Below are 27936 nucleotides of genomic sequence, written 5' to 3'. Positions count from 1 at the left end.
AATGATTTATTAAAGACAATGTCAATAAATTTTTTTTAGCAGGATACATGGGATAAGGAAGACATTTGTATAGCGTTCAGAAAGAAGTGATAGCCTATAGTTAAATAGCGGCTATAGTAATATCGTAAAGGCTGTCACGACTTTCCTGAAAGGAACTCATCTTGAACAGGATTTATTGTTTTTTTAATACACAGTCCATCTGATATCCTAATGAATTCACACTTCGGTCCTGTGGATGGCGGTAATGCACTTCGTCTGCAAAACCACAGAAGAAGAAGTTGTTGTTGCAGAGCTTTGAGTGTACTGAGGTATGATCATTTGTATACTTGTACAGTTTGTTAAAGCTACATTTTACAGGGCTATTACTTGTTTTAATCTGGTACTTTATTTATCTTACGTATTTTATGTTCTGGCTGCTAATAACCGACATTTTTAGCCTAGCAGGGTGAGGTTCTGTACATTCACTAAAATAGTACAACTAAATAAAACGTTTTGTCACTGTAATGTTACTTCAATTACTGCAATTATCGCAGTTTCAAGTTGAGCAACGAGTCATTTATTTAATTCATTAAGACCTGAGTGGTTTTATGTTTTTTGCTTGTTTGTATGATTGCTAACAGGGCTTTTCCTTGGCCAATATGAAGTGGAGGTTACAAAAATCCTGCTGAACTGTACCACATTTCAACTGGCTGAAGAAAAAAAAATATGAGAGAAGATAAATTTTTATTTTGAGAAACAGGGTCGCATATACATCTATTCGGACTCAACATTTGTGTTTTAGAAGGCCAGACAATTAATAAAAAGAAAATGAATCCAATTAAGCCAAATTGTATTATGTTTATTATATTTATTATATGGGAACACAAGAATCAAACTTCATGGGTATTGGGGTATTGTTTTTTGGAAAATTGCAGTGTTATGATAATTTGATATCATTTTGATCTGTTCCTCCACCCACAGTTTATGACAGAAAGCTGAAAACATGACTGACCCAGAATCCTGCAGAATAAAACGAAAAGATACCGAACAACAAATAGGTCGGTGTATATTCTTAATTGTTCACCAAGTTTCTGAAACTTCAAGCAGAAGTTACAAGTTACAGCAGGTTAGGTTACGTGCCCCTATTGCACCAAAATGCGACAATGCACTTTTGATGCATTACTGGAGCCAAATTTTAAAAAGTAGATCACTAATTTCTGTGAACTCACTGTGCAGTGACCTTTACAGGGCTTTGTGCTGCGAGACGAATTGGATGAACTTGTTTTTTTTGGCATTTGTTTGTATGGTGGCTCTGAACTGTCAAAACACCTCTCAAAATGCTTACTATGGATGTGTGAAAACATAATGTTTAGTATGAGAGCAGCATTGTTTGTCAGACATAGCAACAGTAACCAAGGAGAGCGGGTTTTAAGAATAGCAAATGTATCCAATTCGGATGAATGCATCAAAATGTTTATAATTACTACGTTTTCTTAAGTTGCACGTTTTTTTTCACGTTTTTTAAAAGAATTTCTGAAATGTTTTTTTTTAAACATTTTAACTTTACTTTTAGATATGAGAAAAGAGAACAAGAAGATTGATGAACTGAGTGAAGAGGGGGAGAACCATCACGTCAACACTGAAGAAACATCTTGGAGATCCTCATTGACAAGAAGAGAAAAAACAAGGCCTGAGTGTGAAAAAAGTCTCTTGTTCAAGCAGAATCTTGACTTCCTGAAGGACCGCCTGAAAGTTCATACGAAGGACAAGCCATACATATGTTATTCATGTGGAAAGAGTTTTAGTCAGATGTGTGCATTAACAATACACCAAAAAAGACACAGTGGTGTGAAGGATCATGCTTGCACTGAGTGTGGAAAGACTTTTTTTACGCATGATGCTATGAAAGTGCACCAGACAGTTCACACTACAGAAACACCTTACAAGTGTTCAGACTGTGACAAGAGATTCAAACGACCAGAATATCTGAAAATACACAAGAAGATCCACACTGGAGAGAAGCCGCATATGTGTGATCAGTGTGGGAAGAGCTTTAGACTAAAACAAATGCTTAATCAACACATGGATATCCACACTGGAGAGAAGCCACACATATGTGATCAGTGTGGGAAGAGTTTTAGACTAAAACAAATGCTTAATCAACACATGGACCTCCACACTGGAGAGAATTCGCACACGTGCGATCAGTGTGGGAAAAATTTCTCACAAAAATCTAACCTAAACAAACACATGAGGCTCCACGCTGGAGAGAAGCATACATGTGATCAGTGTGGGAAGAGTTTCACACAAAAAGAGTACCTTAATGCGCACCTTAAAAACCACACTGGAGAGAAACCATACATGTGTGATCAGTGTGAGAAGAGTTTTGGAAAAAAGTCTGCTCTTAATTTACACATGAGGATCCACACTGGAGAGAAGCCATATGCGTGTTATCAATGTGGGAAGAGCTTCAGACTAAAACAAATGCTGAATCAACACATGGATCTCCACACTGGAGAGAATCCGCACAAATGCGGACAGTGTGGGAAGAATTTCTCACAAAAATCAAACCTAAACAAACACATGAGACTCCACGCTGGAGAGAAGCATACATGTGATCAGTGTGGGAAGAGTTTCACACAAAAAGAGTACCTTAATGCCCACCTAAAAACCCACACTGGAGAGAAACCTTTCACATGTGATCAATGTGAGAAGAGTTTCGGACAAAAATCGGCCCTTAATGTACACATGAGGATCCACACTGGAGAGAAACCCTACACATGTGATCAGTGTGGAAAGTGTTTCAGGCTCAAGCAAACTCTTGACAAACACATGATGATCCACACTGGAGTGAAGCCATACACCTGCAATCAGTGTGGAAAGAGTTTTATAAAATGTGATGTTTTTAAAAAACATCTGCTTATTCATTCTAGAACGAGGCTAGAAAACTGTGACCAAAGCCCTAGAACATTTCTAAAGGACTGCCGGAAAGCTCAGACGAAGGAGAAGCCTTACATATGTAATTTATGTGGAAAGAGTTTTAGCCACATGGTTGCATTAAAGTTACACCAGAAAAGACACAGCGGTGTGAAGGATTATGCTTGCTCTATGTGCTGGAAGACCTTTTTTGCATATGGTGCACTGAAGGTGCACCAGACAGTTCACACTACAAAAAAACCTTTCAAGTGTTCACGCTGTGACAAGAGATTCAAACGATCTGATTATCTGAAAATACATGAGAGGATTCACACTGGAGAGAAGCCGTATACATGTGATCAGTGTGGGAGGAGTTTCACACAAAGAGGAACCCTCACTGCACACAAGAAAACCCACAGTAGAGAGAAGCCATACTCCTGTGATCATTGTGAGAAAAGTTTCAAACGAAAAGAAAGCCTTCATGATCACATGAGGATCCACACCGGAGAGAAACCATACACATGTAATCAGTGTGGGAGGAGTTTCAGACTGAAAGAAATGCTTAATCGACACATGATTATCCACACCAGAGAGACGCCTTACACGTGTGATCAATGTGGGAGGAGTTTTCTAAGAAGACTAACCCTTTACAAACACAAGAAAACTCACAATTGTGTACTGAAACAGCACCAGACAGTTCACGCTACAGAAACGCCTTACAAGTGTTCACACTGTGACCAGAGATTCAAACAATCAACACATCTACAGATACATGAGAAGATCCACCCTGGAGAGAAGCTGCATCACTGCCATTCATGTGGGAAGAGTTTCACTCAATTATCTTCTCTAATCTCTCATAAATTACACGTCTGCATGTCTAGAATTACAGTAAGTAGTTCAAGTTCTGATCCTGTTCTTCCAGGTGCGAGATAGGGCTGCATCAAGTAATTATTCTGATAATAGATTATTGAGAGATTATTGGACCAATTAATCAACTATTTGTTGATTATTTCATAGATTAATCAGTATCTTTATTGATTATTCAGCTTTTGGAGTTGAGTAAAATGTTGAGTTACACCCATTCTAACTAATAAACGAAACAAGGAAATGGCTTCAATGTCTTTTTAACTCACTTTTAGTAAACTGAATTATCCTTTTTTAGGTTTTCTGTCCTCCTCAGAAGCTTCATATATGAAGGCATGCACATTAACTTTTTTGTGTGTAAATGAATCTCTAATTGAACACTAAATGTCAATTGTGTGGCAACTGACGGTTATGATTCATTGCAATTTTTTTTTTTAAATGTAATAGTACTATTAGTAGCATTAATTGTATTTTTGTACCATGGCCATGGGGCGTCATGCACACTTATGTATGCGTTGTATGTTTGTTTTCTCAGTGAGCAACTGCATGCAGTGTAAGATTATGTACAAGTTAATCATTTCAACACCTTTTTTCATCACGTTAATGTGACGCATTGGAAAGAATTCATTTAAAGAATGAATTGGAGAAAATGGCTGAATTAAATCCAGGTAGAAATGCAATACCGTTTACGTTACAATATTGGGGAAGTGAATATAATGGGTGACGAACTCCAGGCACACTCCAAACTGTAACACCAAGTCTTTCAGGAAATAATCAGGACATAATATCGGTCTGAAATTAGGAATCTTGTGTAGTGGTGTAAATCACCTTGTTGTCAATGTCGGGAAAACTACGGAAATGATAGTGGACCCAAAATGTTTGCGTGATAACTGTTCAGCAATTAACAGAAACTAAACGGGTGCAAGTCTCAAGGGTGATTGAATATGGGTTGTTAGGCAAATTAGGATTATATCTCTCTTGGTCCAATTGAGCCATAGGTGGCGGTAAAGCACTAATAAGTATGCCGTCCGCCGTAGAAGAAGAAGAAGAAGAAAACTAGAAGGAAAAGTACACACCACTAGGCTAGCCCCATAACACTGAGGTAAGATAATCTGTATTTATACAGATATACAAATATAGCTTGGTAAAACAACATTTACATGGTAATTTCTGTGTTGTTTTAATGAGGTACATCTATATTTGTGCGTCTTTTCTAGCGTCTGCTACCTGAAATAAATAAACATTTAGCTTAGCAGAAGGGTTGCCATTCATTCCGAATTATTACAGAGCTCATTTTTACAAGTCATTATTTGGTTTGTAAACGTACTGAAGGAGTTAAGACCCAGCAGACTCCTCAGCCGGCTGGTTGAGAGATAAGGTGGATTGGTGTAGAAGAATGTGTAGATTTAATACATCCACAATCTCGTCTCATAAGTACATTACTGCTGAGAAATCAGTTCTTTTTGGAAATAAATTGTAGGATACGGTACAGATATGTTGAGTGGCTCTTATATTGAACGATGCGAGGACTGCAGAATCCATTCAGACCTTCTATAATAATATAATAATGATTTTAGAATGGAAATTGTACTGGATTTAATGGAACTATAATGGTGTCTACTGATATGTTCTATTGGAGGGATATTAAATTGGAAAAATGCAAAAAGGTTCATGATATTTTAATATAACAATTTGAATTAAATTTTTTTAATGATTTTTGTTTAAACAGGGCTGTGTTTTTGACTGCACATACAGGGGCACAATTTTACTTTGATAATAACATTTATATATGTATTATTTTATTTATTTATTTATTTATTAATTACTTCTTTTGAGAACACAAACATGCTGCTATTTTTTTCTACTGATTCTGATGGGTGGACCTCAGTTCTTCTAGAGGTGCCGGAAAATAGTTTTTTACATTTTAAATGTTCAAAATTCAAATTGAATGAAGTAAATGTATGTGCCTTGATTTTGTCTGTTTTTGTTATTGTCTCGGTCTACGTTACACTTGCGTTGCTGTTTTAGAATGCCAAGCAATTAATCCAACAAATGAATCCAATTGAGACAACATTTATTTTGGATCTGTGTGGACCCAGCAACTGCATATCTAGTTTAACTTTCCCCATCCGCAATCGAAACTATTAGAATACTTCAAGATGATGCTTATTTTTAAGTTAAGCCTCCATTTGTTTAGCATTTGTTTCTGATTTTGGCAGATCTTTATGAAAGAAGACCGAAAACATGACTGCTCCAGAACCATGTGGAATAAAACAGGAAGATACTGAACAACAAATAGGTCGGTGTATATTCTTGATTCTTCACCAAGCAGGTAAAATCATAAAAGCTGTGAAATAATGGATAAAAATGCAGTACAGAAAGGACATGCATTTTGAAGTCACGTTGAGTGCAATGTGAAAAAGTGAGGTGAGTGCTTTCACACCGAGTGTGAAACAATTGACTGCCCTCTGATAATGCACACCTGCATTTAATTGATAATAATTAATATATGAGATAATTTTTTACATGACAGACTCATGCTAATACGGCAATCATTAATGAATAACTTAGACAATTATGACTTGTATATTAACTCAGTGTTATTTGTGCATTAGTTAAGCATGAATTTACATTTAGTCATTTAGCAGACGTACAAATGAATTAACACTGTTAAATGTTATTATTATTTTTTTTATGGATGTAACATTGTCTACTACTCGATATACAGCATTAAAGTAATATAGCTAAATAAAGTTTGATTGAAATTAAAAAAATTAATAGAATTAGCATCGTCACATTTGAAAAGGTATGTGATTAATAATGTTTTTGTTTAAAACTCACCTTAAACAATCACTGACACCTCTTTATGACAAGTCATGTATAAAATGTGTGTTGTAGTTTGCATCAGTATAAGGATTGAGAACTTTATAAATGGATATGGATGACCAATGAGAAGCCCTGTCATTCCCAGGCTTTTTACCAAAGGTCGTCTTCTTGCCCTTTATCTGGCCATTGCCTGGTATGTTTATCTGATGACGTTAGACAGTTTGCTTATGTCAGTCCACCAAGATCCAATCAAAATGTAGTAAACCTTTGTCCACTATAGTGTTTAGTGAGGGGCCCCGGCCATAAACTGAGCCCTAGAACTGATGTCCACTACAGTAATTTGTGTATTGTGAAATTGCAGCCCCATCCTAACGCAAAATAAATATGGTCTGCATTCTTAGATCATATTTCTCAACTTCCATTAAAGTTCAGCTTTTTTGGAGCTCCATAATTTTGGAGCATCATTGACTGTGGCTTTTGATAGTCGTGGTACTTGGCCAATCACTGAAAACGTAACTGGTAGTTCTTATAATGCTGGGTTAGACCTAATTTACTTTCCCCAAACAAAGTTCCTAAATCTAAAACCATTCCTAGTTCCTGTACTCCAAAAAGCAGATACTTGCACTAATAGTTCTAGAAACTTTAAAAAGGTTAGTAACCAGTATAGTTTCCTTTAACATGTTGTTTTCAACAAATCAAAGGTGGTTTGAGAAACATTTATACTGATTGCAAAAATTAGGAGGTCAGATTAAATAAATACTATAATTTTTACATTTATTTAAATCTTGTTCACAATTTTTTAAATCATATTTTTTACAATTGTATTTTAACTGTTGACATGTAATTAATCAAACATGTAATAATAGTTGGACCAAAACTAATGCCTGTAATAGTTTAAAACAGGTTGTAAACCTGAATGTAAACAACTTATAAATCAATAAAAAATATATATTTTAATGATTTCTTTGAATTGGGTTCATTTATTATCATATGGTTTATTTGATTAACTTTTTTTTACTTTCATTTTAGACCTGGTAGAGAACAGGGAGAGTGAAGAGGGGGAGAACCATCATGTCAAAACTGAAGAAACCTCCTGGAAACATCCTTCATTCAAGCAAAATTTGGATATTAACACGAAAAGTCATCTTGAAGGGAAGCAATATGCTTGTGATCCGTGTGAAAAGACTTTCCCAATAAAACGTAACCTTACGAAACACATAAATTTCCACACTGGAGAGAAGCCACATGCTTGTGAACATTGTGGGAGGAGATTCAGGCGAAAAGAATACCTTAATGCACACCTAAAAATCCACACTGGAGAGAAGCCGTACACATGTGGTCAGTGTAAGAAGAGTTTCAGACAAAAATCTGCCCTTAATGTACACATGAGGATCCACACTGGAGAAAAACCATACACATGTGAACAATGTGGAAAGAGTTTCAGACTCAAGCAACCCCTTAACAATCACATGAGGATCCACACTGGAGAGAAGTTATATACATGTGATCAGTGTAGGAAGAGTTTCAGACTTAAGCAAAGTCTTGACAGGCACATTATGATCCATACAGGAGAGAAGCCGCACACATGTGTTCAGTGTGGAAAGAGTTTCACACGAAAAGAAAACTTTAATGCACATCTTAAAACCCACAGTGGAGAGAAGTTGTACACATGTAATCATTGTGGAAGGAATTTCAGTAAATACTATAGTTTTAAATTACATCTGCTTGTTCATTCTAGTGAAGGACTAAAGAACTGTAACCAAAGCAGTAGAGAATTTTTTAGGGCAGGTTTCCTGAAGGACCACCTGAAAGTTACAACAGACAAACCTCATGTATGTTATTTATGTGGAAAGAGTTTTAGTCAGATGGTTGCACTAAAGATACACCAGAAAAGACACAGTGGTGTAAAGGATCATTCTTGTTCTGAGTGTGATAAGACATTTTTTACAGATGCTGAACTAAAAGTGCACCAGACAGTTCACTCTACAGAAACGCCTTACAAGTGTTCACACTGTGACAAGAGATTCAAACGGTCAGGATATCTGCAAATACATGAGCGGATCCACACTGGAGAGAAGCCGTATACATGTGATCAGTGTGGGACAAGCTTCAGACTAAAAGAACTGCTTAATGAACACATGTACATCCACACTGGAGAGAAACCTCCCACATGTGAACACTGTGGGAAGAACTTTAAGCAAAAAGCACACCTTGATAGACACATGAGACTCCACACTGGAGAGAATCTACACACATGTGATCAGTGTGGGAAGGGTTTCTTAGAGAAAGGAAACCTTAAAGACCACATGAATATCCACACCGGAGAGAGGCCGTACTCATGTGATGAATGTGGGAAGAGTTACAAAAATAATGGAAACCTTTTAGTGCACAAGAAAAGCCACACTGGGAAGAAGCCACACACATGTGCTCAGTGTGGGAAGAGTTTTGCAGAAAAGGCAATCCTTAATGAACACATGAGGATCCACACTGGAGAGAGGCCATACACGTGTGATCAGTGTGGGAAGAGTTTCACCCAAAGAGGAGCTCTTATTACACACAAGAGAACCCACAGTGAAGAGAAACCATATATCTGTGATCAGTGTGGGAAGAGTTTTAAGCAAAAAGAAAGTCTTTGTGATCACATGAAAATCCACACTGGAGAGAAACCATACACATGCGATCAGTGTGGGAAGAGTTTTGTACGAAGAGTAAGCTTTTATCTACACAAGAGAACCCACACTGGAGAAAAACCATACTCCTGTGATCAGTGTGGGAAGAGTTTCAGGCAAAAAAGAAGCCTTCACGATCACATGACAATCCATACTGGAGAGAAACCTAATACCTGTGATCAGTGTGGGAAAAGTTTCAAACGAAAAGAAAAACTTCATGATCACATGAGGATCCACACTGGAGAAAAACCATACGTATGTGATCAGTGTGGGGAGAGCTTCAGACTAAAAGAAATTCTTAATCGACACATGAGGATCCACACTGGAGAGAGGCCTTACGCATGTACACAATGTCATAGGAGTTTCAGACTAAAAGAAATTCTTAATCGACATATGAGGATCCACACTGGAGAGAGGCCGTACACGTGTGATCAGTGTGGGAAGAGTTTCACCCAAAGAGGAGCTCTTATTACACACAAGAAAACCCACAGTGAAGAGAAACCGTATATCTGTGATCAGTGTGGGAAGAGTTTTAAGCAAAAAGAAAGTCTTTGTGATCACATTAATATCCACACTGGAGAGAAACCATACACATGTGATCAGTGCGGGATGAGATTTGTACGAAGAGTAAGCTTTTATCAACACAAGAAAACCCACACTGGAGAGAAACCATATTCCTGTGATCAGTGTGGGAAGAGTTTCAGAAGAAAAAGAAACCTTCATGATCACAAGACAGTCCACACTGGAGAGAAACCATATACCTGTGATCAGTGTGGGAAGACTTTCAGAAGAAAAAGAAATCTTCATGTTCACATGACAATCCACACCGGAGAGAAACCATATTCCTGTGATCAGTGTGGGGAGAGTTTCAGACAAAAAAGAAGCCTTCATGATCACATGACAATCCACACTGGAGAGAAACCATATACGTGTGATCAGTGTGGGAGGAGTTTCAAACGGAAAGCTAAACTTCATGATCACATGAGGATCCACACCGGAGAGAAACCATACACATGTGAACAATGTGGGAGGAGTTTCAGACTAAAAGAAATGCTTAATCGACACATGATTATCCACACCAGAGAGACGCCTTACTCGTGTGATCAATGTGGGAAGAGTTTCAAGAATTTAAGTTTTCTTAAAGTACATCTGCATACTCATTCTAGAGAAAGACCGTCTAATTCTAACCAGCGCAGTAGAAAAAAACTTAGGGAATGTTTAAATTATCACCAGAAAAGACACAGCGGTGTGAAGGATCATGCTTGCGCTCAGTGTGGGAAGACTTTTTTTACGTATGGTGCAATGAAAGTGCACCAAATAGTTCACTCTACAGAAAGGCCTTACAAGTGTTCACACTGTGACCAGAGATTCAAACGATCAACACATCTACAGATACATGAGAGGATCCACCCTGGAGAGAAGCTCCATCACTGCCATTCATGTGGGAAGAGTTTCACTCAGTTATCTTCTCTAATCTCTCATAAATTACATGTCTGCGTGTCTAAAATTACAGTAAGTAGTTCAAGTTCTGATCCTGTTCTTCCAGGTGCGAGATAGGGCTGCATCAAGTTATCATTCTGATAATCGAATAATTAGAAATTATTAGAATGATTAATCAATCAATTGTTGATTATTTAGCAGATTATTCCGTATCTTTATTGATTTATTTGGATTTTGGAGATGAAAATATTGTTATACCCATTCTAATTAATAAATAAAACGATGAAATCACATCAGGTTTGAAAGTGTCCTTTTCATAAACATTGATCAAACTGAATTATTATCTTCTTCAGGTTTCTGTACTCCTCAGAAGTCATCAATAGATTGTTTGTTTCATTGGACACACGCACAAAAATGTTATGTCCCTTACCATAAAGTAAAGCCGTGTCTTTGTGTGATGACACAAAAACAGTAACACTCCTCATAAACTAGGCATCTAGTGGGGACATAATTAGTGGTTGTAATGTTGTCTTTTTACGTGTCGCGTTGCACCGTGCAAAACACAATAGGAAAATGGGATGGATTTAATGGTTTAATGGAAATTATAATGGTGTTTACTGGTGACGGATTGTATTGGTGGGATGCTGAATCATGCCAAAGCGCACTACAAAAAGGAATTTGTAATGATTTTACTGGAAAAAGCTCATGGTTCATAATGGTATTTTAAAGCAAACCATTGGATTTTTTTTGACGGTTTATCTGATTGTTTTGTTTTGGCTGTCATGATTTTCCTGTAAGGAATTCTGCTTGTAAACAGGATAGAGTTTATTTAAACAGTAGATTAATTAAAATCTGATATCTTAATGAAGTCACACCTCAGTCCAGTAGATGTCGGTAATGCAGTTCGTCTACTTACAACAAAAACCGCAGAAGAAATGGCTGGACGCTGTACAGGGCTTCGGGTTTTCTGAGGTAAGAATTCATATACAGTTCTAAACATACAGCTTGTTAAAGCTACATTTTAGAATGACAGTTCTGTTTAATCTGGCAAACTTTATTTACACTTTTTTTTTTTTTCTGGCGACTGCTAACTGAAATAACATTTTAGCCTAGGTTCTGTAGTAGACGCACAATTCACGAAAATACGCATATAACTCCAGAAAAATACCGTAACGTTCACGACAACCACATTTGCCGAAATTCTAAGCAGTGAGAATAAGCCCAAAAAGCGTTTGGGTAACACTTTAGATGTTAACGGTTCCATCATTAATAAATAACTACACAAGAACACATGAGTAACGCAATATTAGCCTTCTAGTAACTACTACTAACTAACAAGAAACTCTGATTAATGAATTAGTAAGTAATCGAATGTGGTAATTCACTATTAGCTAATCAGTAGCTACTATTCTTTTCCTATTTCTTATACTATTTCTTTTCTTTATACCTCCCCAAGAACTACTAAGAATTACTATCTGCAGGCATAATTAATATGGATAATGCATAATGTATAATTAATTCTTAAGTGAAGGTCATGGTAACCCACTAGTAATCAAGTATTACCGAATACTTTAGAGGGAGTTACTAATTATTAGGATCAGTATTCTGAAGTGAAGATTATGATAACTCATTAGTAATGACTGAAATCTTTGTAAGCTTTTGCATTACTATCCAAAATCTTACATCTCAAAAGCTTACAATGACGTCAGCTGATATTAGGCAGTTCTGATGATCTTTCACCCTTAGAAAAATGATAGTAATTAGTAGATTTGGTAATACTCAAGTAACTCAAATTATTAGTGGGTTACCATTAATTATTATGCATAATTCACAATAATTATGAACCAGCGTACAATGTTTCTGTAGTGCTATCACTTACTAAATTGTTCGTCTGAGTATCTTGTTTGGTAATAGTAGCTATTACAATGTTAATAGTGCATTAGTCATTTGTTCCTGTGTAGTTATTTATTAACGATGGAACAGTACTCTAAAGTGATACCAGTGCTTGTAATGAGTTATCATGACAACACGGATGATACATTTTTATTACGTACCGATTACGTAGGTCTACAAGAATAATGTTTGCATTCCTCGCTTTCTTTTCAATAATAAAATATTGATTTATCCTGATCAATTAGAAATGATACTGAATCAAATCAATAAATGATTTTCTTATGTTCTTTGATTAACATTAACAACCGATGGCACATTTATTCGGTTGCTGTTTATTTAACACCCAAGCCGTGTAATTTTGTGCACACTGGTTGCAACGTGAAAGTGAAATCAGTTCCATCTCAGAACTATATTTTCTAGCAGAAAAGCACAGAATGTTTCGGATATGCTTTAGATATGTGCGTAGGATGCATAACAATATCTTCATCTTGCACTTAAGTTCTTTAAAATGGTATCACAGGAATCAGTACATTGAATCGAACTTCATGGGTATTATCAAATACCGAGTTTTTTAACATTTACACTTGTACGTTTTGATAGATGGATAAACATAACCTGATTTAAGTGTGTGAATTAATGAAAACATCAATTTGATAATTTAAGTTGATTTGATTTTGGCAGATCTGCTCATCCAACCACACAGGAATTTACCAACAGTTCAGCTTCTGCCACAACAGTTTATGAAAGAAAGCTGAAAACATGACTGATCCAGAAGCCTGTGGAATAAAACAGGAAGATACTGAACAACAAATAGGTTGGTGTATATTATACATTTTTTAAGAAGTTTCTAAAACTTCAAGCAGAAGTTATGACTTAAAATGGCTTACTGTTTTGATGATTACATTGATTTGAGTCTCAGCAATTTAGGATAGATGAATATGATAGATTGTGGTACCTGCTCGAAGAAGAAAAGATACGGTATTGTCTTCAAGTGTTGTTTTAAATTACATCAGATGAGTTCGAAAAAACAGAAAATAAAAGCAAATAACATTTTAACAGTATACGTACAATAGTATCTAATACAATTTAAAGGTGCAGTGTGTACATTTTATCGACAGTGGTTGAGATGGTGAATTGCAACAAATGACTCGTTGCCCGCTCACCCCTCCCTTAAGGGGAGCTATGGTGGTCGATACAGGATTATCTCGTAGTTTGAGAGAGCAGAGATAGCCAGCAATTAGGTTTCTTTACAAAGATATATTAATAAATTATATTTACTTAATATTTGCATTAACACATCGATTTATTGAATAATTATTGTTACTTGTTCATCAGTGTTGTATTCACATAAATAACATAGTAGCAGAATGCTTCCTGTTTGTTCATTTTAAACCAATGAACTCTGTAATGCAGCTTGGAAGCAAAGAGCTATCCAGATAACTTGATAAGTACCAATGACATGACAGTTCTCAGTAGGATTAGCATGGTAGTATACGTGACAGTGTTATTGTGTTTGGTTTTTGTGAAATAGATCTGCTGCGCTGGTGTTGCTGTGGCAGAGCAAGTACCTAGGCTTGTTACTTGATCGTATGTAGATCGCAGTCCTACTAGTGCTGGTTGCGATAGAACAGGGACTTCCAGCTGATATGGAGATGGGGTTTTAGAGCCCTAACTTCACTGTACCAAAGAAATGTAGTGGGTTATGATCAATCTTGGACCTGAGTGTCTTGAACCAGGCCCTTCACCGGTTAACGTTCAAGTCGTTGAAACAGAAACACATCTTTGGGTGCACCCATCCCAAGGTTGTAGCAATTGATCTGAAGGTCATGTACTTTCATGTGTTGATCCTTCCTTACCAAGGTACCCACTGTTCAAAGGGCGAGCATATCGTTACAAGGTCCTGCCCTCCAGACTGTGCTTGTCGCCCTATGTCTTCACGGAAGTTGCAGAGACAGCCCTTGTTCTCCTGAGAGAATAGGGTGTTCGCATTCTTAAGTCAGCAACTTGGTGCACTTGCACCTCAGCTGGTTGGACTTTCAGGTCAACTGGGCAAAGAGCAAACTCTCCTAGGAGAGGATCTCTTTTCTCAGCATGGAGTGAGATCCGATCAAATAGACTGCTGCTTCATATGAAACTGCTTAACCACTGGCTCTATGGCAGAGTCCTGAGGTGGGCATGGCAATGTGCCACACACATTGTGCCTTGCATTTCTCCAGGCTATAGTGCTCCTAGAACATCCCCCCAGACATGCTGTGGTTTACAGAGATGCCTAAACCACTGGCTGCGGGGCCATGTACAATGGCCATGTAGTCTCTAGGGTTTGAATGAACCCCCAACTGCACTGGCAAATCAACTGTCTAGAGTTGTTAAACAGGTAGGACGAGGAGCAGGTCCTGGTAGTGACAGACATGCTGTCATTCTTGCAGCAAGGTTTGGATGTGAAAGCTGTCTCTTTTCACCCATAAAGTTTATGTGGCTGTGATTGCTGCCAACCGTGACCCTGTGGAAGAGAAGTCGGTAGAGAAGCATGACTCCATCACAATCATTTTCAGTCAACAAATCGTGCCTAGAGTTTGGGCCGGCTGACTCCCAGGTAATTCTGAGGACCGGCCTGGCCTGAGTATGTGCCCAAGGTTCCCACCATTTCTTTCAGGGATCAGGTGGTGAGCCTGTAAGCTCTGCGTCAGGTGGAGGCAGACGCAAACCTAGCTTTGCTTGTCCCGTTCGAGCCTTAAGATTCTATGTTGAATGGACACAAAGTTTCTGGACCTCAGACCAGCTTTTTGTCTGCCATGAGGGCCAGCAGAAGTGAAATGCCTTCTCCAAGTAGAGTATTGCCCATTGGATAGTTCCCTGCCCGCTCAGCTTCCAAGCTCACTGTACTAGAAGTGTTGCATCATCTTGGGTGTAGGCTCGTGGAGCTGGTATCCTCCTGTGTTCTCACCTCAAACGGGTAGAAGTAACGAGACGCCCCAACTTCAGGTTGGCTTGCTATAACTGCTTCAGAGAGTCCTTGGCAGTCAGACGTGGCTGGGGTCCACATGTAGTGACCTAAGCTGATCCCTCTTGTGTAAGGACGTTTTGGTATCTTTTAAGAGGGTAACTATAACCTCTAATTTTCCTAAATGGTTGTCCGTATGAGTAAGTGTTCTAAAATCTCTTTCAGGAAGGATGGGACTTATGCAATGTTACTGTCCTAAGTCAAACAGGCTATATTTTCCAGTGGTCGAAAGAGTACTGAAAAACTAATACTAAAGTAAAAGTACTATTACCTTCCAAAAATGTAGTGTGAATAGAGTAAGTCATGAGTATTGCATAGTTAGTACTGAGGTGTGTTTTCTACATTGTCTTAATGAACGCTGTACACTGCAATTTATACATTTAAAAATGTTGTGTGTTTTGCAATTCACATTATCTTGTTTGTCATAAAAAATGAAAAACGTCATCCAGTACTTCTAATTTTGACTGCCAAGTGCCAACGCTTTTAATACATCAAAAAACAGTTTATTGCACGTTGTTCTAGAAGAAATGAAGTGCCATACATTTTACTAATTTACTCAAATTGTTATGCTAAAAGTACAATTTGTAAGGAAAATGCATTAAATAGCTACGCATTCCTGAGGAAGTTTTTTAAAGGAGAACGCACACTTGCATGTGTCTCTTCGAAGAGCCTTGGTCTCGGTGAATCCATAGCATTCACATCTAAATGGAACAAAAACTTGAAAACTGTTTAATATATAATACTTATACAAATGTATATTCTTAAGGATATCAACATGTAAAATAAAATTCCAAAAATGTGCATGACATGGGACCTTTAAAATGTACTCAAGTAAAATTTTCTAATTTTAAAAGGCCAAAAAATTCTCTTTTTAAAAACGACTTAATTACTGTAATGTGGTTATTTGTAATTCGTTACTTCACCCCCTGATGTTTTCCCAGTGTTATTCAGCCTTACTGAGTGGATAGTGCTATAGCAACAGTGACTGGCCTTCTTGTGGTGAGCCTAGTCAGGAGCTAAACAATGCTCATCCTCAAAGTGGAAAAAGCGGAATATGCCTACTTGTACACACACTGCCTACTTATACTCACTCTGTGATAAGTGGCAGCTGGATGCGATAATTGCATGGTCTCGTTTAGATTACACTTTAACTAGATTGGTTCTCTGTAAGCGAGATCCTAATTCATCAAATTCATTAATTCTACGTTCCCCCTTTATGGAATGAGACGTTTCACAAGTTCTTTTACTTTAAGATTTTTTTCTTTTTAAGATTTTCTGAAAACTTTTTACTAAACTTTTTAACTTTTAATTTTAGACCTGATAGAAGAGAGCAAGGAGATTAAGGAACTGATTCAAGAAGGGGGAAACCATCATGTCAAAACTGAAGAAACATCATGGAGTTCTCAATTGAAACGAAAAGGCAAAATATGGCCTCAGAGTGAAAAGAGTGTCTTCTGCAAGCAAAATTCTGGTATTCACATCAAATGTCATCCTGAAGGTCAGCTGTACACATGTGATCAGTGCGAAAAGACTTTCACAATTAAAGGAAACCTTACAAAACACATGAATATCCACACTGGAAAGAAGCCATGCACATGTGATCAATGTGGGAAGAGTTTCATACATAAAGGGGCACTTAATAGACACATGATGATCCATACCGGAGAGAAGCCTTACACATGCAATCAGTGTGGGAAGAATTTCAGACTTCAGCAATCTCTTAAAGAGCACATGAGGATACACACTGGAGAGAAGCCGTACACATGTGAACAATGTGGGAAGAGTTTCAGACTTCAGCAACCTCTTAACGAACACATGAGGATCCACACCGGAGAGAAGCCGTACACATGTGGTCAGTGCAGAAAGAGCTTCCGAAAAAAAGTGAGTCTTAAAACTCACATTAATCTCCACACTGGAGAGAAGCAATACACATGCGGCCAATGTGGAAAGAGCTTCAGACAAAAAACTACTCTTAACAAACATACCAGGATCCACACTGAAGAGAAGCCTTACACATGTGACCAGTGCGGGAAGAGTTTCAGACGAAAAGAAGACCGTGATATGCACTTAAAAACCCACACTGGAGAGAAACCATACACATGCGATCAATGTGGGAAGAGCTTCACAAGAAAAGGAGCCCTTAACATACACATGTGCATCCACACCGGGGATAAGCCACACACATGTGATCAATGTGGGAAGAGCTTCAGACGAAAAGAAAACCGTGATGAACACTTAAAAAACCACACTGGAGAGAAACCATACACATGTGATCAGTGTGGGAAAAGTTTCACAAAAAAAGGAGCCCTTAACGTACACATGTGGATCCACACTGGAGAGAAGCCATACACATGCGGTCAGTGTTCGAAGAGCTTCAGACTGCAATCTACCCTAAAAAAACACACAAGGATCCACACTGGAGAGAAGCCGTACAAATGTGAACACTGTGAAAAGAGTTTCACACAAAAAGGAGCCCTTAACATACACGTGTGGATCCACACTGGAGAGAAGCCATACACATGCGATCAGTGTTGGAAAAGCTTCAGACTAAAATCTACCCTTAAAAAACACATAAGGATCCACACTTGAGAAGCTGTACACTGTGATCACCTTGGAATCAGAAAGACTAGAAAATCGTGACCAAAGCAGTAGAAAATCTTTTAGGGCAAATTTTCTGGAGGACCACCTGAAACTGTACATATGTTATTAATGTGGAAAGTGTTTTAGTCAGTTGGTTGTATTAAAGAGACACAGCGGCGTAAAGGATGCTTGAGTGTGGGTAGACATCAGATTTATCAGTATTCTTATTGATTGTGTCGGTTTTGGAGTTGCAAATTAAGTGATTTCCTTCAATGAAATCCTTCAAAGTTTTGTGACAGTGCCTTTCTAATAAACTTTGAGTAAACTGAATTATCCTCGTTATGTATTTTTTCATCTTCAGAAGTTATCAAAACACCATCATTGCTTCGAATTGAAAAAAAAGCATATTTCACAACACATAGAAGGCTAAAATATTCTACAAACTATAGTTATTTAGATTTGTGAGAGCTGTGGCTGGCAGTACCTGCAGTACCATTGCAAAAGTCTGAGAAGCATATAGCCATGGTGGTGGCAACTGGATATCAAATCATTCAGTCATCATTACAAAAATGGCATTTTTTCAATCTCTACAAGGACTTATACCATGGCAGATCAACATTGTTTTATGTGAAAAACTAACTTAGTGATGTATAATGTGATGTTGTTTAAAAACATGATAAGACAATATCTAATATAGCTAAATTTCAACTGGCCCAGATAAGGGTATGAATACTTATGCACTGGAGTAATTTTAGCTTTTTTTTATTTTTTATTAATGTATATAAATTTGCAAAGATGTTTTTATTTATTGTTTTTTTGTTGTTGTACAGTAATGCTGAGTGTAGATTGATGTGGGAAAAAAAAATTAACATCAGTTTAACATAAGGCAGCAACATGACAAAATATGACTATATAAAAAGCAAAAACAAAGTGGTATGAATACTTGAAATGACACTGAAAATGTCATACAAAGTGGTATGGAGACATTGAAGTTTGACCTAACAAATAGGTTAGTGCATATTTCTTATTCTTCAGCGAGTTTATGAAAAAGCAGTTAATGAGATTCAGTGGTTGCAGTTAGAAAATCATAAAAGTTTTAAATCAAGTACTTTTTTTACTCACCAGACTAGCACATTTATATGACTGCACAAAATCAGCTTATCTTCATTAATATTCATGTAATATGATCTGAAACTAGCGAATTAGCACTTTTATGATAGTTGTCAATGTGTCAAATGCACTGCGCATCCATTGAGATGAATTAAAATAGTGTGCTTCATAGTCGGAATCCAAACGCAGTGTTCTAAATGAGTAAAAGCAAGTTGAATAACTGTTAGCATTTAACTCAAACTCGGACATGTGAAATCTAACAGTTTATTATCCAATAGGCAATGATAGATATCATTTGGTTTAGGGATGTTTGATATTGGATTTTTGCCAATATCCGGTATGCCGATATTTTTGCCTATGCTTACATATTTACTTTTGTTTGGAAACATCATGTATTTCCTATGCAGAGATTCTAAACAATTTTTTTTTTAAATGTGGGTTTAAAAATGTGGGAAAATGCCAAAGTGTGCCCTCACTGTGACTTCTTTAGACAGTGGAAGAGTCAACCTGTCATTGGCAGCACACCTATGGGCAACCTCCAGTTATCTGCTTCCATCTATTTCAGTGGAGCTTCCTTTCTGAAGATGCAAAAGGTATCATATCTTTGCTGCACACCAAATTCACCAAAGCTAGACAACTAATTATTTTTCTGTTCAATTATTTTCAAAGGAGTTTAGGGCGATGCACCTGAAAACGCATACATTTGATGCTTTTAGAAGGCATGCTAGGACGTACCTTGAACCTGCTATCATCCACAAGTGGAATGAAGACCAAAATTTGTGACTGCACTCCCTGAGCCAGAACAGGAATGTCATTCTTGGTGGTGACATGCAAGCAGACCCTCAAGGTGCACATTTTTATTTCAACGTATCTTGGTATTTAAACAACCATGCATTGCACGAGGCTTATACATAACTCTGCTGTATTTCACATTTATTATTAGTAACTTTTTTTTCTTTTTTGTATTTGAAGGACATTCCCCAAAGTATGGGAGCTACACCATGATGGACTTGCAGACCAACAATGAGGTAGATATACAGCTGGTGCAGGTATTTGAAAATATATGGACTTCGTGTACAGCTGCTTAAAGTGCCTGTATTATGGGCTATGAAAGGCTCACATTTTGGTTTTGGGAGTCACAAGCAACAGGATGAGATGCATGCAAGGTCAAAAAATGCACCTTATTTGTTCAGTGACTCCCACACAATTTGTTTAATGATTAATTTGTCCAAACCCCTCTGGCAATTAGTTGATTTTATTTAAAGCAATGTTTGTGACCTTTTAACTCTCCAAAAGTGGCACCTAGTGGCAAAGAATGAATTCACATTTTTATTCAAACCAACTTGAAAAGACCAAATAGTGTGAGGGCAATATGGTCATTTTTAATTTATCAACATATAATGGATTAAGGCTTAAGTTTTAAAAACTACTTGTTTCAATGATTCAGAGTTTCTGTTAAGAGACTATTTATTTTGAATTTTGCATGACATTTTATACAAAAATTAACAGTTTACGCAGAGCAGAAGAGACTTTTCATACATACTTCATAATAAACATGTAATTTATGGCGATATTACATATACATTTTATGTTTGTGTGTTTGTACACAACACGCCAAGTACGGGGAAGCTACTACATGGAGAAGGAGGGTATTAGAAGAAGCTTGGATCGCATGGTGGAGAGCAGTGTAAAGTTGGACTGCATTGTCACTGACATCCGGAATGGGTCCTAAATATTATCTGGCGTGGAAACAGGATAGTTTACCTTGACATGTTTGTTTATACGAATGCTAAATTTCACAATGCTGCATGAGCATATGAGCCGGGCGTCAAGTGTTCATGCATTCCACTTCCAAATTTTACCAGTTTATTTGTAAAATGTATACAAATTGTCTAATTTTATCATTTTAGGTCTGAATGAAGGTCATGAGGAGATTGAAGAACTGGGAGGAGCGGCTCAGAAAAATCATCATGCCAAAACTACTAAGAAATCTTTGAGTCGCTCACAGACTAAAAAATATTTATTGAAAAGAAGAGGCAAAAAGTCATTCACCTGCCCTCAGTGTGGGAAGAGTTTCAAAGAAAATGGAAGCCTGACAAGAAACATGAAAATCCACACGTGGTCAATGTGGAAAGAGTTTTAGAATGGCATGCACTTTTAAAACTCACCTGTGTCGTCATTCTGGAGAAAGACCATTTACCTGTGATCAGTGCGGGATTTTTTAGGTCAACAGGGCTGAAGGACCACCTTAAAGCTCATACAAAGGAGAAACCTTACATGCGTTCTTTGAGTGGAAAGAGTTTTAGTTGGGCACTTTAAAAATACATCAGAAAAGGCATAAAACTGTGACGAATATGTTCTTTGATTGTGGGAAGACTTTCTTTAGAGATGCTGAACTGAAACTGCACCACAGAATGCACAGTGAAGTAAAACCTTGAAAAAGCATGAAAGGATCCACACTGGAGAGAAGCCTTATAACTGCATTCCATGTGGGAAGAGTTTCACTTATTTATCATCTTTATTTTAGTCGTACAAAAAAATAATAATTTCTGAAATAATGTACTCAAATCTGATTTGTTTTCTTTTAATCCAGCACATTTTAATGCACTACTTTAATAATATAGTGGTATTAGGTGTGCTTATAGCTGTAGGTTTTTAAATTGGCGTTTATCCAACAAAATGGAGATGATAATTTATACTTATTGCATACTGTATTATAATGTATTACAGTACTGATGTGTAACTATATCTGCCTCCTAACTACTATTTACGCACCCACTGGTAAAGAAAATGCTGCTATTTTTGTGTAAACAGAATTTATCATTATTTGCATTTAGTGTAACTAAAATATATCACTTTTTTCCAATTTCAGTAACTGCAAAAATATAATTCTTTGTTGATTCAGTTCTGTCAGATGTGTCAAGTTTATCAGTTATTAAATTAGTTAAATTGGACGATATTGTAATGTTTGTTTACTACTATGAGCCTATTAACAAACCTCTGTAAGAACTGTTAGCACGTTTGTTTGTAAGGTAACAAACCTCTATAGCTCTAGGGCCTCTATAACTGTCTAGTCTGAAACACGTGTTGCTTAATGTATACCGTTTCACACGCTGTTCTTTAAAAAGTAGCACGCAGTGTGCACTGTATAGTGGACAGTAAGCAGCCAGTGTGCCATTTCGAACACAGCCCACGTTGCAGGAAAATAACGAAGGTGGCGGTAATGCAACGCGTTTGGATGCAACCCGCCGGTAAACCTCGAAGAAGAAGACGACGAAGAAGGCGAAAGTAATACCACACATCTTTTGAGTCGTCTGAGGTGAGGCCATTCGTATATTTATACAATTATAAAAAATACAGTTCGTTAAACCAGTACTTTACAGGACCATTTTGTTTTTAATTGTGGGACGTCTGTGCGCATCTATTCTAAAATAAGCCGCTTCTGTAGCCAGTCTTTCCGAATCGTCCCGTTATTAAGACATCGTTTTATCACGTTTACGCAGGCAAACGTTGCATGGTGACCGAAGGCGTTAAGACCCAACAGAATCCCGCGAGAGAGAGATTGAGGAGTTTCATTATGATTTGTTTTTGGGCATTTAAATATGTTACTTTACAGTGGAAAGATGTTCTTTTGGGCACTGATGAAACAGACCCACCAACTTTTATTTATTGGCCAAATTTCATTCTATAAATGTAATTTCTTCAGGTTATGAAAACACATGTTTGTGAAGTGAAGCTTTATACTGAGTCCACGTTGCCCTGTATGTAACCAAAACTAGGCAAGTTTGTGTATTTAATGTATTCCTTCCAAATTGTTAATACACCCTAGCATTTTAATTTGTTGTAATACATTTTTTTTGATTAATAGGCTAATTATATTAATTTATGCATAGGCCACCTTTAGATTTTAACTTGAAGTTTGATATTAAGGTTATCTGGCTAATCAGAGCCAGGTGTGATAGAGACCTGTTAGCGACATCTGTACAGTTGGAGCTGAACAATTCAAGTTCAGAAAAAAACCCTGAGAGTAGACATGCAGATAACATGGGAATTTAAATTTTAAGATTTAGAGTAATCATGTAAACTAATTTTAAAACAAACGAAATAACATTTTAGCTTGATAGTGGAATACACAGAAACAACATGATTTAAGTGTGTAAATTAATGACTGATTTATTTATTAATTTGGCAGATCTGCTCCTCCCATAACAGTTTATTTAAAGAAAGCCGAAATCATGACTGATCCAGAACCCAGCAGGATAAAACAGGAAGATACTGAACAACAAACAGGTTGGTGTATGTTCTTGTTTCTTCAGTAAAGTTATGTAACTTCATAAGCCGTTCCAAAAAATCATGTGAAAATAAATAAAAAATTGTAGTAGAGAAAAGACATGAAGTTACATGTTACAGAGGTTTATTATTTTGATGATTACATTGAGTTGAGGCTCAGCTGTTCAGCATGGATGAATACACTCACCTGCCACTTTATTAGGTACACCTTACCAGTACCGGGTTGGACCCACTTTTGCCTTCAGAACTGCCTTAATCCTTTGTGGCATAGATTCAACAAGGTACTAGAAACATTCCTCAGAGATTACAGTTGCTGCAGTTTTGTCAGCTGCACATCCATGAAGCGAATCTCCCATTCCACCACATCCCAAAGGTGCTCTATTGGATTGAAATCTGGTGACTGTGGAGGCCATTTGAGTACAGTGAACTCATTGTCATGTTCAAGAAACCAGTCTGAGATGATTCGCGCTTTATGACATGGCGCATTATCCTGCTGGAAGTAGCCATCAGAAGATGGGTACACTGTGGTCATAAAGGGATGGACATGGTCAGCAATAATACTCAGGTAGCCTGTGGCGTTGACACAATGCTCAATTGATACTATCGGGTCCAAACTGTGCCAAGAAAATATCCCCCACACCATTACACCACCACCACCAGCCTGAACCGTTGATTCAAGGCAGGATGGATCCATGCTTTAATGTTGTTGACACCAAATTCTGACCCTACCATCTGAATGTCGCAGCAGAAGTCGAGACTCATCAGACCAGGCAAAGTTTTTCCAATCTTCTATTGTGAAATTTTAGTGAGCCTGTGTGAATTGTAGCCTCAGTTTCCTGTTCTTAGTTGAGAGGAGTGGCACCCGGTGTGGTCTTGTGCTGCTGTAGCCCATCTGCCTCAAGGTTTGATGTGTTGTGCGTTCAGAGATGCTCTTCAGCATACCTCGGTTGTAACAAGTGGTTATTTGAGTTACTGTTGCCTTTTTATCAGCTCGAATTAGTCTGGCCATTCTCCTCTGACGTCTGGCATCAACAAGATATTTGCGCCCACAGAACTGCCGCTCACTGGATATTTTCTCTTTTTCAGACCATTCTCTGTAAACCCTAGAGATGGTTGTGCGTGAAAATTCCAGTATATCAGCAGTTTCTGAAATACTCAGACCAACTCGTCTGACACCAACAACCATGCCACGTTCAAAGTCACTTAAAATCACCTTTCTTCCCCGTTCTCATGCTCTGTTTGAACTGCAGCAGATTGTCTTGGCCATATGTGTTAATGTTGCAAGATGGTCTGTGAAAGATTTGGTTAGATATACATTAGATTTGAGGCACCAGTGTATCACCAGTTGTCTTGGGGCCTTGGTCGTTGTGAAGAGTTTGGAATCTAAATTATTGATTGATTTTGTGAACAGGTGTCTTTATTACAGGTAGCAATGTGAGATTAAGAGCAGAATAAAGCTCTAGAAGTTTATATACTCCTGAGGATTTTCCACCAAAATCTGTGATATTGATATCTCAAACAATTTGCCCGTGGCAAAGCAATTAAGTTTTTGGCTATTTTGATTTGAAAATGGATTTTTGAAAAAATATGACTTTGAATTATTGCACACTAGTCGTATGAAAATCATATAATTCACACCACTTTATCAGCATGATTACAAAACATTGAGGAACTTACATTGAACAGCTTTTGGATTTTTTCACTAAAATGTTTTATTTTAATTTTAGACCTTATAGAACAGAACAAGGAAATCAAAGAATTGATTGAAGAGGGGGAGAACCATCATATAAAAACTGAAGATATATCCTGGAGATACTCATTGAAAGGAAGAGATGACATATGGCCTCAGAATGAAAAGAATCTCTCATGCAAGCCAATTCGAGATATTGACATAAAAAATAATCTTCAAGGCAAGCTGTACACGTGTGATAAGTGTGAAAAGACATTCACAGTAAAATATAACCTTATAAAACACATGAATACCCACACTGAAGAGAAGCCATACACATGTGGTCAATGTGGAAACAGCTTCAGACTAAAAGATTCTCTTAACAAACACACAAGGATCCACACTGGAGAGAAGCCATACACATGTGATCAGTGTGGGAAGAGTTTTGCACGAAAAGAATACCGTGATGTACACCTAAAAATCCACACTGGAGAAAAGCCATACACATGTGATCAATGTGGGAAGAGTTTCACACAAAAAGGAGCTCTTACTGTACACATGAGAATCCACACTGGAGAGAAGCCACACGCATGTGATCAATGTGGGAAGAGTTTCAGACTAAAGCAACCCCTTGAAGAACACATGAGGGTCCACACTGGAGAGAAGCCGTACACGTGTGATCAGTGTGGGAAGAGTTTCAAACAAAAAGGAGCTGTTTCTGTACACATGAAAATCCACGCTGGAGAAAAGCAACACACATGTGATCAGTGTGGCAAGAGTTTTAAAAAATATGGTGGTTTTAAAAAACACCTGCTTACTCATTTTAGAGAAAGACTAGACAACTGTGACCAAAGCAGTAGATTTCCTGAAGGACCACCTGACCAAAAGCCATATTTCCTGAAGGACCATCTGAATGATAATAACGACAAGCCTTACATATGTTATATTTGTGGAAAGAGTTTTAGTCAGATGGGTGCATTAAAAATACACCAAAAAAGACACACCGGTGTGAAGGACCATGCTTGCTCTGAGTGTGAGAAGACATTTTTTACAGATGCTGAACTAAAACTGCACCAGACAGTTCACTCTACAGAAACACCTTACAAGTGTTCACACTGTGACAAGAGCTTCAAACGGTTAAAATATCTGCAAATACATGAGAGGATACACCCTGGAGAGAATCCATATACATGTAATGAATGTGGGAAGAGTTTCAGACTAAAAGAAATGTTTAATCGACACATGATTCATCACAATGGAGAGAAGCCATATACATGTGATCACTGTGGGAAGAATTTCAGACAAAAAGCAAACCTTAACAAACATATGAAAATCCACATTGGAGAGAAGATACACATGTGTGATCAGTGTGCAAAGAGTTTCACAGAATCAAATGTTTTTAAAGTTTATCTGCATACTCAGAAAACACACAGCAAAGGGAAGGATCATGCATGCTCTGAGTGCGGGAAGACTGATCGTGATGTAAAACTGTACCAGACAGTTCACACTACAGAAACCCCTTACAAGTGTTCACACTGTGACCAGAGATTCAAACGGTCTGATTATCTGAAAATACATGAGAGGATTCACACTGGAGAGAAGCCGTATACATGTGATCATTGTGGGAGGAGTTTCGCACAAAGAGGAACCCTCATAGCACACAAGAACACCCACAGTAGAGAGAAGCCATACTCCTGTGATAAGTGTGAGAAAAGTTTCAAACGAAAAGAAAGCCTTCAAAATCACATGAGGATCCACACCGGAGAGAAACCATATACATGTAATCAGTGTGGGGGCAGTTTCAGGCTGAAAGAAATGCTTAATCGACACATGATTATCCACAATAAAGAAAAGCTGTACACATGTGATCAGTGTGGGAAGGGTTTCAGACTTCAGCAATCTCTTAAAGAACACATGAGGATCCACACTGGAGAGAAACCGTTCACATGTGATCAGTGTGGGAAGTGTTTCAGACTTCAGCAACCTCTTAAAGAACACATGAGGATCCACACCGGAGAGAAGCCGTACACATGTGATCAATGTGGGAAGTGTTTCAGACTTCAGCAACCTCTTAAAGAACACATGAGGATCCACACTGGAGAGAAACCGTTCACATGTGATCAATGTGGGAAGTGTTTCAGACTTCAGCAACCTCTTAAAGAACACATGAGGATCCACACCGAAGAGAAACCGTACACATGTGATCAATGTGGGAAGTGTTTCAGACTTCAGCCACCTCTTAAAGAACACATGAGGATCCACACTGGAGAAAAGCCGTATACATGTGATCAGTGTGGGAAGAGTTTCATAAGAAGAGCAGCCCTTTACCAACACAAGAAAACTCACAATGGAGTGAAACAGCACCAGAGGATCCACACTGGAGAGAAACCGCATCAATGCCATTCATGTGGGAAGAGTTTCACTCAGTTATCTTCTCTAATCTCTCATAAATTACATGTCTGCACATCTGAAATTAGAGTAAGTAGTTTATGTTCTGATCCTGTACTTCCAGGTGCGAGATAGGGGTCCATCAAATAATTATTTTGATAATCGATTAATCTGAGATTATTGGAATGATTAATCAGATATTTGTTGATAATTTCACAGATTAATTAGTATCTTCATTGATTATTCGGCTTGTAGAGTTTAACGTTTGGAGTTAGACCAATTTTAATCAATAAAGCAAGGAAATCACTTCA

General features: G+C 37.6%; 3 protein-coding genes across 7 annotated transcripts; all 3 read left to right on the top strand.

Moving 5' to 3' along the window:
- The first annotated feature begins 108 nt into the window (after positions 1-108).
- LOC122327319 (zinc finger protein 260-like) lies at positions 109-4007 on the top strand. The gene is made up of 3 exons (XM_043222593.1): positions 109-308; positions 961-1037; positions 1553-4007. Exons 2-3 carry the CDS (start codon positions 983-985, stop codon positions 3826-3828), a joined length of 2331 nt encoding a protein of 776 aa, XP_043078528.1. The 5' UTR covers positions 109-308; positions 961-982; the 3' UTR covers positions 3829-4007.
- Positions 3653-18498, top strand: LOC122327308 (gastrula zinc finger protein XlCGF57.1-like). 3 transcript variants are annotated; one of them, XM_043222576.1, is made up of 4 exons: positions 4756-4861; positions 5979-6058; positions 7615-10386; positions 17135-18498. In XM_043222576.1, exons 2-4 carry the CDS (start codon positions 6004-6006, stop codon positions 18175-18177), a joined length of 3870 nt encoding a protein of 1289 aa, XP_043078511.1. In that variant the 5' UTR covers positions 4756-4861; positions 5979-6003; the 3' UTR covers positions 18178-18498. The 3 variants fall into 3 exon arrangements, with proteins under 3 accessions (XP_043078508.1, XP_043078511.1, XP_043078510.1); XM_043222573.1 differs by lacking the exons at positions 4756-4861; positions 17135-18498 and adding an exon at positions 3653-3783 and having other exon boundaries at positions 7615-10985; XM_043222575.1 differs by lacking the exons at positions 4756-4861; positions 5979-6058; positions 7615-10386 and adding an exon at positions 13269-13401 and having other exon boundaries at positions 16904-18498.
- Positions 13288-27936, top strand: LOC122327315 (oocyte zinc finger protein XlCOF6-like). Of its 3 annotated transcripts, none has more exons than XM_043222587.1 (7): positions 13288-13401; positions 19769-19871; positions 19948-20125; positions 20251-20306; positions 21189-22597; positions 23491-23568; positions 25296-27936. In XM_043222587.1, the coding sequence occupies exons 6-7, from the start codon at positions 23514-23516 to the stop codon at positions 27758-27760; spliced, it is 2520 nt and encodes an 839-aa protein (XP_043078522.1). In that variant the 5' UTR covers positions 13288-13401; positions 19769-19871; positions 19948-20125; positions 20251-20306; positions 21189-22597; positions 23491-23513; the 3' UTR covers positions 27761-27936. The 3 variants fall into 3 exon arrangements, with proteins under 3 accessions (XP_043078522.1, XP_043078520.1, XP_043078521.1); XM_043222585.1 differs by having other exon boundaries at positions 23471-23568; XM_043222586.1 differs by having other exon boundaries at positions 20898-22597; positions 23471-23568.

This window comes from Puntigrus tetrazona, chromosome 22, assembly GCF_018831695.1.
Source record: "Puntigrus tetrazona isolate hp1 chromosome 22, ASM1883169v1, whole genome shotgun sequence".
Lineage (NCBI taxonomy): Eukaryota > Metazoa > Chordata > Actinopteri > Cypriniformes > Cyprinidae > Puntigrus > Puntigrus tetrazona.
Note: the sequence above shows the minus strand (reverse complement) of the source record. Positions and strands in the feature narration are given on the sequence as shown.

What these genes read in the sequence shown, in the direction of transcription:
- LOC122327319 (XM_043222593.1), top strand. Translation starts at nt 983, where the DNA reads ATGACTGACCCAGAATCCTGCAGAATAAAACGAAAAGATACCGAACAA. An exon ending in AGATACCGAACAACAAATAG is followed by an intron (nt 1,038 to 1,552) that starts GTCGGTGTATAT and finishes CTTTACTTTTAG; the next exon opens with ATATGAGAAAAGAGAACAAG.
- LOC122327308 (XM_043222576.1), top strand. Translation starts at nt 6,004, where the DNA reads ATGACTGCTCCAGAACCATGTGGAATAAAACAGGAAGATACTGAACAA. An exon ending in AGATACTGAACAACAAATAG is followed by an intron (nt 6,059 to 7,614) that starts GTCGGTGTATAT and finishes CTTTCATTTTAG; the next exon opens with ACCTGGTAGAGAACAGGGAG. An exon ending in GAAGAGTTTCAAGAATTTAA is followed by an intron (nt 10,387 to 17,134) that starts GTTTTCTTAAAG and finishes TCACAATTAAAG; the next exon opens with GAAACCTTACAAAACACATG.
- LOC122327315 (XM_043222587.1), top strand. Translation starts at nt 23,514, where the DNA reads ATGACTGATCCAGAACCCAGCAGGATAAAACAGGAAGATACTGAACAA. An exon ending in AGATACTGAACAACAAACAG is followed by an intron (nt 23,569 to 25,295) that starts GTTGGTGTATGT and finishes TTTTAATTTTAG; the next exon opens with ACCTTATAGAACAGAACAAG.